Raw genomic sequence first — 13,576 nt, 5'->3', positions numbered from 1 at the left:
GACTACGGGGGGCAGCAATACCGCTGGAGATTACAGCCTGGAAGGCGGATATGGACTGGTGCATGACCAGGGAGAAAACTGTTTACGTTGCACGAGGCTGCCCTAAAAAATGTATTGCTATCTGGGACAAATGGAATGCATATCGTGGGTATATATGTGAGCCTCCTGTCCTTCCTTCCCAAGACGATCCAACGTCACCGTAACTATAATAACTCATCATGTCTTAATGTAAAGGTGCTACAGGAAATGTTTACTGTCATGTCGGCATAATGGTATCATTCAAGTATGTTAATGTCAAAGCTGTGACCAGCTACTGTTTAATAAAAAGAATTATTTTTTTTTAAGTTTTGACGTTTACATCATATTAATGTCCATAAGAGTGTAACTGAAGGCTATACTTTAAAGAATGTTGGGGCATATCAACAAGGGCATTATCTCTGCTTTTTTGGCTTTAAAAGCCAAAAAACGAGAGATAAAACTAGCGCCCTATCAACAACAGGGTGCTAACATGCATATTTGCATGTTAGCACCCTTGTACTCTACGCTTCCCCTTGCATTTCTAATGAGATGCAAGGGGGCGTTCCAGAGTAAAATAATAGGAGAAATGTCGCTAAGCGACATTTCTCCTATTATCAAGAATGTCGCTAACCATGTTGGAGACAAAAAAAGCAGCGCTAACCGCGGTTAACGCTGCTTTTTTACGTCTGGTATTTTTCTGATTTAGCCATGATATCCTATGGAAGGAGGATCTCATGGCTAAATTTGCCTGTCCCTATCAACAAGGTAACGTGAGATTATCGCTGGGTTTCCAGCGATAATCTCATGTTAGCCTGTTAGCGTGAGGATTTTTATCGCTATTGAGATAAGCGTTGCTAATAGCACGCTATCTCAGCGATATAAATTCACGCTAGCTGGCGATAATTATCCTAGCGCTAAGTGCGCTTAGAGATAATTATCGCCGGTTGTTGTTGATATCCCCCGTTGTTTTTTGCTACTTGGCAAGGATTGTAATAAATTGATGTATGCAGAAAGAAATGTATTTTACTTACTTTCCACTCTACATCTCCATTAAAAATTTCACTTTTTGCAATGTCCACTCTGTTCCAAGCCACGGCAAGTTTAAGTTCATCAAGATATTCCTGAGCTTCTTGGCTTTGACTCCTGCAAGCTATTGAAAACAAATGTCCAATATATATTTAATAAGCAAATATTGTATTGATCAAGTGAAATTACATGATTGAAAACTATAAAATAATGGCAATAATCCCAGTATCTTGGAGAAAGGTATGTTGTAGAAAATGTAATCACGAGTACGCTCAGTTTATGCACTTTTTATTTTGCTAACCGGTTGTATGTGTATTGAAGGTGCCAACGGTGTAGTCCATGTGCTAAACTAAGAGCCCCATCAGCTAAAACATCTCTCTTTCAGACATACAAAAGTATACCCGCCATGTTCTCTTGTTATCGAAGAAGTATGCACACAAAACCTCATATGAATTAGAAATGTGCTCCCATCAACAGCCATATCCAGGGCCAGTTCACAAAATATTTTTGCTTTTTCATTCCACTGCGTCATAAAAACATTTCTTCCCCACTACAGGATATAATGTCAGTCCCATCTTCTGTTTTATTCTTATTATTATTGTAACCCTTCATGTGGCACAAAATATATGTTAAAAATATAGGGGGTTGGGGCCAAATTTACAAAACCACATAACGGTCCCAAAGCCTGTGAGCCACTAAATGACAGGTGTTACGATAAATGGCTTTTACGAATGTACTCCACTCATTTTGTGATTCGGTAACTGGTTACTGAATTGCAAAATGGGTTTCGAAATGCATTGCGAATTGCAATTTGGAAGGGTGTGTGTAGGACGTTCCTTCCCAATTCCTATTCGTAATGTTATGTATCAATGAGTTGTGACTCAATTTCGGTCACTAAACCAGTAGGTTTTATGATAGGTTACTGACTCCTCAATTGAGGTTGTAACTAATTTCAAAGGGGAAGTGGTCCCTCCAAACAGTTTGTGCGGAGGGATTAAATAAGGAGTGATACATATTCTTATTTTTATACGATTTATATATGTATTTATTAAATCCGTCGAAATTAAACCTCCATTGAAATTAAATATGTATGGTGTTTTAAGAAAGATAAGTTTCCAGCTATATGTAGTTTCAATCATATGATTTCACAATGTGCCATTTCACATGCAGCAAAAAACACTCATACACATTGTACAGAAATTCTAATCCTCAGAGGTGTCAACAGGACAGAAATTGTTGGATGAGAGAAAGAACACTGAGCTAAAAGGGTAAAATAGAGATATCCTAGAACTGCGAACACTGCCTCCTTCCTGCATTCCTTTTGCTTGCCCAGAAACAATTTTGTAAGCTCCACTGCTTTTGCTACGGTGAAATATTGATATCACAAATCACATAAGTGAGTAAAAGCTGCAATTTGCAGCTAAAATGGTCCAACATAATTATTCTATAAATGCACTTATGAACAGTAGACATCAAACAGGTAGTATGTTAAAGTTTATTGTAGGATGCAACCTCACCCTGCTAACCATGTTTTAGGCCACACTCTAGAATGCTGAGCTGCAAAAGATCCAATGGTATCAGGATCACTTGAGCCTCTGAAGGATGCTGACAACTGAGCTCCTTAACTGTGCATTTTAGAAACCTACTACAGAGATCTCTACCGCAGCTTTTTGAAAGCCATTAATTTACCTGCCCCTTAAATTAACCATAGTGCAGACTGTGTGATATACACATTAACGTTAACATGATATGGGCCAAAATGCTTCTGAGCTTCTTGATAATGTATAAATAAGATAGAAGCACATGCATTAAATAAGTTCCGTAGTACATCATGGAAGTAGAATTGTCTGAGAATGTTATTGACGCATATGTCAGGATCCATTTGAACATTAGAAAAGTCTCTGAAAGTGAACAGCAATGAAAGGAAACATCCATATTACACCTGACAGCCTTTGGCTTTTCTCAAACATTTTGCCTGCTTACCTTTTTGCTGTTTTCTTTTTGTTGGCCTTAGGACGCTGAACAATTTACCACTGCCAACCATGGCTAAAGTGCATGTGCTTCTACCCTAAACATGGTTTCATTGACTTATCCACAATTAGTATGATTGATTTATCAATGTGTCCCTGGTAGAGTGCACTACCTGTGCCCAGGGACTGTAAATTAAATGCTACTAGTGGGCCTGCATCACTGATTGTGCCACCCACACGAGTAGCCCTTTAAACATGTCTCAGGCCTGCCACTCCAAAGCCAGTGAGGGCGGTTTAACCTGCCATGTCGATGTTGCATTTAAAACCCCTTGCCAAGACATAAACTCCACATTTATTACAAATACATCACCACTAAGGCATGCCCTAGATAGCCCATAGTGATGTGTGACTAAAAGGTAGGACATGTCCTTTTAAGTTTCACATGTTCTGATAGTGAAAAAGACCTACATTCATGTTTCACTACTGTGAGACCCAGCTGTAATTCCAGTCATGTTTAATAATTTTTTTTTATTATTACTCAGGTAGAAAAGTTGATTACAAATATCCATTATGATTCAGGAATTCATAAATATATGCACACAAAAAGTTTTACATATATTCAGCATAAATACACAAAAAGAAAATAAATACCTCTCATTAAAGGTTAATCATCCAAAAATTACACGCAGGATTTATACACCTGCGCATCTAAGATAACAGTTAAATGCATGTTGTTGTGGCTCAATCCAGCATGTTGCGCCTTATCGCCCTTAATTTTTTAACAGCACCTCTTCTTTGTGCTTGCTGCTCTTCAAATTGTTTAACCCGCTTCATAGGCTACAGATAGGGACCTCAGAGAATCTCGATTTTTTCAAAATTAGAGATTTTGGCAATCAGCGTGGCAATAAAATGAAATTGTTGCTGTCGTAGACTAATTAGCCTATGTGTAACACAAATGCCAAATATGGCCCCGAAGGGAGTCCGGACTGATGTGTACCTGCAACTTATCGTTCATAAACTGAAATATCTTTTACTAAAAGCGGTGAAGAGCTGGGCATGTAAAATAAATATGTGACCAGTCGCCCTTAACATGACCACATCTAAAACATGCTACTGGTTGGTGGAATGCATTTTCTCGTATTCGATAGGACTATATTGCAGCATTTATCTGCAGCAAAAAAGCCATCGCTTTGTAATTTGCTCAACGAATGGCTTTTAAGGCCCATGAGCGTGGGTCAGACACGCGTTCTGTGGAGGCCCTAACTTTAATTAAAAAATGAGGAAACCACTGCCTAATGTAATGGCTGATGTAATAGACGATGCCAATTGCCTATTCCTATGAGATAAGTCACGAGGTAAGCTTTGCTAATATATCCATGGTAAATGTATTAAATGCTTGTTGATTGCTACTTAAGAAAATTAGTAATGTGCAAATAGGAGAATGCCAATTCAGGGGTTGGGGGGAGGGGGGAGGTGGCGAAATTATTGGCTGTCAGTTGTTCCCAAGACTTCACTGCCAGTCAGCAAAAAATCACATAGCCTGTGAAAACTGCCCTTTCCCATTCCCTAGTAGCTACGGTTTCTAATTGTATTCCTAACCGAGAGCACTCTTATGTAGATGCGGGGATGAAACCGGGAAATTTGGAATTCATCTTTTAGTTTCGCGTAACTAAAAGTCAATATGTGAGGTATCTTGTATCCAGTACGTTTAGGCAGTTTTAGTACTTCTAAAAAATTATAGAAAGCCGGATGTCTGCCTCTCACAACATCTGCTGAAGATAAAAACAACCCGAATGATTGTTCATTGTTGCAGCACAGACAAGCCAATCAAGGAAGGCTGTTTGATGGTTGTACGATGGTACAACGCAGGCAATTACTTTGCATGCCTTTGCCACGCATTCTTTAGCGCGCATGTTTTTCCCGCGAATATGCATTTTACTGTGGTATCAGCAAATTAGTGCGAGCCTTCTTCCCCTGCCATCAAAAATGGTGTAGCATTTGGTCAATTGCATTAAAGCAATATTGGTGAATTTTGATCAAGATATTTGAAAAAATAAATACAAATAGTGGAAGAATAGCCATCTTAACTACTGCTATATGTTCTATAAATGTAGGAGGCAAAGAATGCCATTGGAGTAGTAACCCACACACCTTGTTAAGGGTGGTGGTCTGTGAAATTTAGTGAGAAGTGAATCCCAAGGTATCTAACGGGACAGGTATTGGAGTAATGTAGTCTCATTTATATCCATGTGTTTCACCTGCACCGTTCACTGTTCCTTCACAGGCACTCTATGTTCACCTTCGCTTCAATTCAACCAGAGCTCTCACAAACAACCTGGATATCTGCAACAGGAATAATACCAAATCAAACAACTCCAACCAAAGTAATATCACTCATGGCCAATATCCCAGGCAAAGGCACTAACCTGGCATCTCACAAAGAGCTTCTAGGCCATGGTTTACCAGCTTGCCTGGAGGAATTAAACAAAAAACAATCAACAGAGACCTTGGTTTTCTACCCAGAATATAAGTCACAAGGGCAGCATGACACACTAAATCGCGGCAATATCCTCAAACTCATGGAATGCATCCCCAATCTGGGGGGCATAAGCACTAAGGACTTGATCTCGGTTGAATTTTTACCCGCCACAAACTCAAATTCTCCAGAGGCGACCAAGACTACCTGGTGCTCAAGCAAAGTCGCTGATTCAATTGCAGCAGAAGCAGAGCAATTTAAGATTTGGGGCATCAAGCTAGTCCCTTTACAAAGACCAGCGTACCCCTCACCACTTCAGAGGAGGATAAGACCGGAACCAGAGCCACATCAGGCAAATACCCACAGCGTCCTCAGAGGCGCTTTGGGAAGCTCGCCCAAAACAAGAGTGGTTAGCCCCTGGCAACAATTAAATGACAGGCCGAAGGAGACAGCCGGATCCGAGCCGGCTCTCAGAATGAGCTGGCGGGGCACAGCATCAAAGGATTACCAGCCTCGGACTCTTACTGTCACTAAGCCCCCGCGAGGAAGTCCGCCAAAAAAACATACATATAGCCCACGGGGACGTACAGTAGCTTGTGCAAGGGGAGTATCGTATTCGAATCAAGCACTAACAAGAGAAATACTATCTCGCACGATCTTCACTTGTTCCGAAGAGATCTGACGCTATCAACAAACCAGCAACGAGAAAAAGGGAAGGTTACCAACCATAGGCATATGTTCTTGGAACATAAATGGCCTAAACTCAAAAATGGACGACCTGGATTTTCGCAAATACATCTCTTCATTTGACATAATAATGCTGCAAGAAACCTGGCTCACAACCACACAACATATCATGGGCTATACCTGTTATTCTACAGCAGCGATCAGAACTAACAGATTCGGTCATCAATCTGGAGGCTTGGCTACATACATATCCACTACAACAATACCTTCGGCAGTGCTTATGGACTCATCCACATCCACTACGCTAACTGTGAAGATAAAAATACAGTTAGCCAATAAAGAAGAGGAGATATGCCTTGTCAACGCATACGTCCACCCCAAACACAGAGCCAAAGACTCTAACATAATCTGTAACCAACTGATGGAGTATGCAACTCAGATGGATAAGCCTCTCTTCCTCTTGTCAGGGGACTTCAACCAAAACTTACTTGGTTCATCAGCAGAAGAAGAGGCTTTAGCCCTCAACAAAATCTATACCATTCCACCACAAAGCTCCTCGCAAAGTAGGAGAAAAAATCAAAATAACGCCGTACTTAAAGATCTAGAACATCAAAATCTTCGGGCCTTAAATGGAAGATTTCCGACTGATTCTCCCCCAGTAGAAACTTTCTACTCACAAACCTCCAGCTCCATCCTGGATTACACACCTTTGCCAGTTTGGCATTATTTCCATATATCCGGGGGTTCAGAATGGGGGACAAGGGTGAAAGTGACCACCGTCCCCAGGAATGCCATCTGACATCTAAGATGGATACTGCAATTAAGCCTGACAATATGCTAGGGGAAATCTATTCGATCAATCTGAAAAGGATCAAATGGATGCCAACTAACTTAACCATCTTGGCGGAAACTGCACTCCTTATGTACAACACATATAAATCAGATGCAGCTGGGCACATCTCCCACTGGGAGCAATACACAGGATTTCTGCTAAAAGAACTGGCAACTAAGAACACCTCAAAAAGTAACTTCCTTAAAGAAGATAGCAAAAGTAATTTAAAAATAGGTCCGAGAGCTCAAGTAAGGTCACACAAAAGAAAAGTCATCTTGACCCTACGGAATCTAAGATCAACTCCCAACAATGCACATCTTCGAATAGAGCTGAGAAAATAAAGGGCTGAGCTCAAGCGCATAAAATGGACCATAAAAAAAGACGCTGAAAACGAGACATGGGCAAAATTACTATTTGATACTAAAAGCAGCAATAGCGCCCGCTTCTGGCAATCAATGAACAGGATCTTGCGCCCACAACATAAAGATCTAGGATCGCATATCATGGAAGAGACATGGATCAACTACCTTTACAGCCACTTTAACGACCAACTGGAATATACAGGAGCACAAAATGTTAACAACACCGAGGCAGACTCCACTACACTAACGCTGGGCCCTCCGATCAAGAGAGAGCAAGGCCAAATCAAAAACTACTTGGAGCTCTCAGCCGCTCAGCAAATAGCTGCAATAAAAAAGCTGATTTGTAAGGGCAGGAAAGAAGGCGCACCAGGACCCAACGGCATCCCGCCAGCCCTATTCAAGGAAAAAAACACAGAATGGGCAACCATTCTGCAACCAATATTCTCGGAAGCCAGACTACTAAATAGAATCCCAGAATCCTGGAGAGGGTCGACAATCGTCCCCATATACAAAAAAGGCAATAAAACGGACCCCAACAACTATCGCCTAGTAGCCCTCCTTGATAATGAGGCAAAATACTTTGCGGGAATAATCCTAGAAGAGATTGTGCAATGGGCGGAAGCTAACCAGATCATTCCACTGAATCAGACTGGTTTTAGGAAAAAAACAGGAACATCAACTAACATTCTGGCTATCTCCCTGATTATAGATGCTGCAAAAATCAAAAAACTTCCGCTACACCTGTGCTACATCGACTTCAGTGCAGCATTTGATAACATCGAGAGAGGCAGACTTTGGGGGAAATTGGAGCAATGGGGCATACCACAGCCGACACTCAACATGCTGAAGCTCCTCCACTCTGACACCTGGGTACAAGTGAAGCTAGGAGGCGGCACACACCTGTCATCTAAGGTTCGCACCACAAAAGGCCTCAAACAAGGGTGTGTGCTTGCCCCAATATTGTTCAACCTGTATATGGCTGACCTCCCAAGTCTACTCAATACATGCAACTCCCACTCCCCGAGGCTGGGAGGAAAAGCTCTGAGCAACCTTTTGTACGCGGATGACGTCGTATTACTCAGTCACACTCATATAGGCCTTCAGCAGCTTCTGATTCAAATGCATAGTTATGCAACGGATAACAATCTAAAAATAAACTTGAGTAAGACCCGAACCATGTCAATCAACATCAAGAATAAATACCAGAAGCCATGGGCACTAGGCGACCAAAAAATAGAGCATGTGTCTGAGTATAAATATCTTGGAGTCATCTTTGACAAAGATGGCACATTTGTACTGCATAAACAAGAAATAAAAAGGAGAGGGATCTGCATAGCCATTTCATTAAAAAATGTAGCCAATCATCTGATGGGGCCAATTTTGACTCCTTACTTGAAGGTCATCCAGGCTAAATTAGTTCCTTCCATTTGCTATGGCAGTGAGGCACTACGAGGCAGAGATTCTAAGAACTTGGACATAATTCAAACAAAAGCCTATAGAATAATGTTCTCACTCCCGCACTACACCTCGCCAGCCCAAATAAGAATAGAGTTTGGTTTGCTAAAACAAGACCTTGCCAGACAGGGAGCCTACATCATCTGCTGCCACAAACTTCGCTTGGCCATGGCTAATACCTTAAATTCGCTGCTATGGCAAGACATCCAAAGCAGGGATGAATCTCAAGCAAGATCTTACTTGAAGGCAGCCCTGGGGGTCACCAAACAAACTACGATCTGGGATATGCAACTTGGGCACAACACTTTTAAAAAATTGGTCTGGAAAAACGTAAAGTCTCTCTCCTTACTAGAGGATAAGGCTGCATTTACAAAAAGAAGCCACGCATGGATGACCCTAAACTCATATAAAACCCTGACACCACAACCATACTTTAGTCAGGGCTATCCCAAGGCCACAAAACTGCGGTTCCTGAAAATGAGATTAGGGGTTTTGCCGAGTAGAGAGCATCTTCCACCATGGCTCAGGAGCAAGGGCCAAGAAGCCTGTCCGCTCTGCAATCAAGAAAAGGGCGATATCCTCCACCTGACTTGCCTCTGTGAAGAGCTTCGGCCAGCTCGTCAACACCTCCTAAAGGACCAGTTCAAGCAGTTAGGGACTAGCACTAGAAGGCAAGCAGTCCTTGCCTGTATGAACCCTGCAAATACGAAACTGAACTGCAGATTTGTTAAGTTCCTTGCAATGACCGAGCACAGACTGTCAAATTTACTATAACCAGAGACCAACTACACAGAGAACAAGTAGGAGGTCATAAGAACGTCAAGGAACATGCTGCCCTGCATCAGGGAAAAAATGTTGCTGGACAATTACCCTGTGCTTTATCTGGAAGATTATAATGACCAAATTTTATGCTATTTAAAAAAAAAAAAATGTGTTTTGTAAAATGTTTGCACTGGTTTTAATTAACTATGCATAATAAACTTAACTTAACTTAACTTAACTTAACTTAACTTAACTTAACTTATGTTCACCATGCACATAATATACAGTCCTGAATTAGTTCTGATGCTGCATTCAAGCTGTTGTTAAATATTTTGAAAATACCAATTTCCAGTGTCTTTTTTCATTATAAGTAAGTTGTTCATAATTAATTGTGTTAATGTTACCCTGTGAGACAGTGTTGTATGATACCGCAGACCCATTAGTAGCATTTAGTTTACAGGCCCTGGGTAAGTGTAGTGCCCCTTTACTGGGGACTTACAAGTAATTAAAAAATATGCGAATTGGGTGTAAGCCAATCCTACCACGTTTAAAGGAGAGAGCACAAGCACTTTAGCACTGGTTAGCAGTGGTAAAGTGCGCAGAGTCCTAAAGTCAGCAAAACAGGAGGATTGAAGGCAAACTTTTAGGTGAGAATCACGCCGAGGATGCTAAGTCTAGCAACTGCTATGTACTTCTTTGTATTACTTTGCGTCAAGGGGGACATTCCACGCAGCCACCTATGGAAATGCTTTTATTTCTCCAAACTTTTCAAACTTTGCATGTGTTCTGCACTGTGCAGCATACCTCCAAAATGTTAACTTATACTAGACATCCTGTACACATCATTGTACAGTTGTGTGCATGCCACTAGGCAGCCTAGTTGTGCGCCAGCGTAATGGAGAGAACAAGAGAGTGTCATATTTTAGTAGATATGGCACTTTTCCTGTTCTCCCCTTCTTACGTAAAGCAGCACAGCAGCCAAGCTTAAGCCACTTCCTGTCAGCACAACTCTACTATCACTCACTGTAACACTTTTCATTCCTGAATTCCAGCCCTGCCCGCATCTGCTCTATTAGAGACCCCCCCTGATTTACATCTAGGGTTCCTCATCCCCTTGGCAGGGACCCACACGTTAAGCCATATTGGTTCTCCATCTTCCCCATGGATCATCCTTTGTCACTAGGAAACCTATTTCTCCTTTGAGGAGCTTCATCGTCAGCAGCCACCTATGGTCAGGCAATGTGGAATGAAGTCAAATCAGCACGTTGTACCCCCCATACCCCACCCCCCTTACACATACTGCACCCTCACCTCTTTCAGAAGAAGGCAAGAGGCAAAGAGGCTAGGAGGCGTGGTGTGGGAGCTCGGTGGGGCACAAAGGCTTAATCCCTTTTCAACCAGTTGTTTTCTTTATCTCATGCAGCCCATGTCGGCAATAGGTGAATCCTCGGGTTTTATCTCTAAGGGTGGGCGTAGTTCGCGAAGTGGCACTTCGCGAAGCTACGCAAAGTGAAGTTCGCACTACGCGAGCTACGCGTAGCACTTCGCGAACTGCGTAGTAACATGTTTGCACTGTGCAAGATGTTGTTTTCAATGATTGCACAGTGCGGACAAGCAACCGGCACTGTGCAATCATTGAAAATGGCATCTTGCACAGTGGGAGCTGTAGTTTTCTGCTGCTCGAGTAGATTTTTACTCGAGCGGCAGCTTTCTCAACGCGAACTGGTAGTTTCTCATCGCGGGCGGTCACAAGCATACCCGACCCCTCGCAATGAGAAACCTGACCTCCTCGCGTTGGGAATCTCGCCGGGAGGTTTATTTTCCATGCTCGCGATCTCCAACTTGATGTTGCTAATCGCGAACAAGGAAAAAGTCTCGCCGGGATGTCATTTTGCTTGCTCGCGGTCGCCAACTTGACGTTGAGGACCGCGAGCAAGCAAAAAATGACCGCAGCACTACGCAACACTACGCTACGCGTGTTCGCACTGTGCTACGTGCAGTTCGTGTAGTGCGAAGTAGCGCGAACTTCGCAAACTACGCGAGCGTAGCGTAGTGCTTCGCCCAGGCTTATTTATCTCATTCTTAACCTAACACACAATCGTCACTCTTCTACTCCTAAACATTACCATTCAGGGTCTCTTCTCCACTTTCCAGATAGAAAATATAACATGATAAAATAGTACGTGAAATAATAGGCATATTATCAACATTTACTCTCCCAACATGTTCCTATAAAAAATGATTCTGAGGTTGATGTACAAATAAACACATATGCCATTCTTTCCACTACAGCTCCTAGAGAATAATATTATTCTTCAAACAGTGTGTAACACTTTTAAGCCTTAATTAGGATTTTGACATTAAAAGTGAATATATTCATTTTTATAAACTAAGCTATGTCCTACCTTTGACAAGTGCTTTCAGAATAACTGTGCTCAATTCCTCCGAACTTTCTTGCTCAAAATCATGTAACGTTAGCAAGTGCTGTTGGGAAATTATGCTATGTATCTAGAAAACAAACATGCAATTGATTATATTGTACGTTTTTATTAATATCTCCAAAATATGATCAATATCTCCAAAATACGTTTTTATTTATATCTCCAAATTTTGGATAAATAATAACATTTTTATAAAATGGAATAACAATATGCATCAACATATATTTCAGAAAAGGAAGGAGTGCTCAAGTGTGTTTCTTATAGTTTTTGTTACAGGACTTTGGCAGGGGTTTCATGTTAGGAGTGCTAGAAATATTTGATGGATGGAACTAAGTTGCATTAATGGGGAATTCCAATATTGTATGAGAAGTTTATTTCTAGGTAAAATACTGCTGCACTGCCTTTAGATTTGTATCCACGAACTTCTGCTTTCAAATCGACTTTTTTATAAGCTTTCTTAAGTACTTCACATTTGATGGTGACTCTCCCCTCGTCGGCCTTATGACTGAAATGACCTAGTAGAACAGGAATGCTAAGTCTGAGGACTCTTTTAAGCCAGCCAGATCAGAGGAGTCTATTGCCTGCGCTTGTTGGACGGTGGACTGACCTCCCGATTTAGAGAACTCTACCTCCCGAGCTGAGATACCTGAAGCCTTCAATACAGCTGGTGGTGAAGCAGTTGCACTTAAGACAGAGAACTTTACCGAGCAGATGCCATGTTTGCTTCGCTCACCCTGGAAAACTGTTTGTTTTACCATAATAATCCCAAAAGTGGGTGCTTAATAATGATACATAAAAAATAATTGTCCCTGACACTCAGGGAGTTTTCTCTAGCATTGTGAGGATATTACTTGAGTTCCCTACCTGGATCTGTACGTCAGACCAGGAAATCCTGGAATGGTCACACCACCCGCACTATTACCTTATTGCCCAGGGGCAGATAGGCTACCAGGTCAAGAGTTTATGATAGTAAAGCCAGCTGATGCTCCATCTTTTGAAAACACATTGGTTTCCTCAACTTTAAATGAGGTGTCAGAACTGACTGGATGTTTGGCGGGATTCCCTTTTTCTTCCAAACTATAAATGACCCCCAAGCCATAAATTGTGGGATGTGAATAGCATAGTTGAATTGGTGCATCTCAGTACTGTAGAGGGTAGCACATCTGTTAATATACTTCTTGCTTATTTTTTGTCTTCTAATTTTTTAATTCGGACATATATTTGTGTGTATATATATATATATATTCACTGAATAACCCAAAGATTACAGGGATGTTATCGTTAGGTTCAGATTTTACTTGTACAAAAGCACATCGTTCATGAGCTAACTATAACTTACACCGCCTCAATGCCCTGCTTATGACCTCACATATTACATCACTCATGACATGATCAGTGACATCACTGAATATATCACTGATGACATCTCAAATGACATCACTGATGACATCACTGATGATATCAAGTGAGTTTAAGTGTTTTTAAGAGTTTATGGGTGCTAAACATATATACTAACCTACTACAAAAGTTAGATTAGTATACTAGTT

At 41.4% G+C, this 13,576-nt stretch overlaps 1 protein-coding gene across 1 annotated transcript in view; it reads right to left on the bottom strand.

Moving 5' to 3' along the window:
• The window catches only part of TRPM5 (transient receptor potential cation channel subfamily M member 5), a 561,392-nt gene that overhangs the window by 365,782 nt on the left and 182,034 nt on the right, over positions 1–13,576 (bottom strand). Inside the window, exons 8-9 of the mRNA XM_085646171.1 lie at positions 11,994–12,096; positions 1,050–1,168 (exon numbers count right to left, since the gene is read on the bottom strand). Of these exons, the coding sequence (XP_085502297.1) occupies positions 1,050–1,168; positions 11,994–12,096 (222 nt within the window). The remainder of the gene's footprint in view (positions 1–1,049; positions 1,169–11,993; positions 12,097–13,576) is intronic.

The sequence above is a fragment of the Triturus cristatus genome, chromosome 3_1, assembly GCF_964204655.1.
Source record: "Triturus cristatus chromosome 3_1, aTriCri1.1, whole genome shotgun sequence".
Classification (NCBI taxonomy): Eukaryota; Metazoa; Chordata; class Amphibia; order Caudata; family Salamandridae; genus Triturus; species Triturus cristatus.
This window is presented reverse-complemented; position numbering and strand designations above follow the sequence as displayed.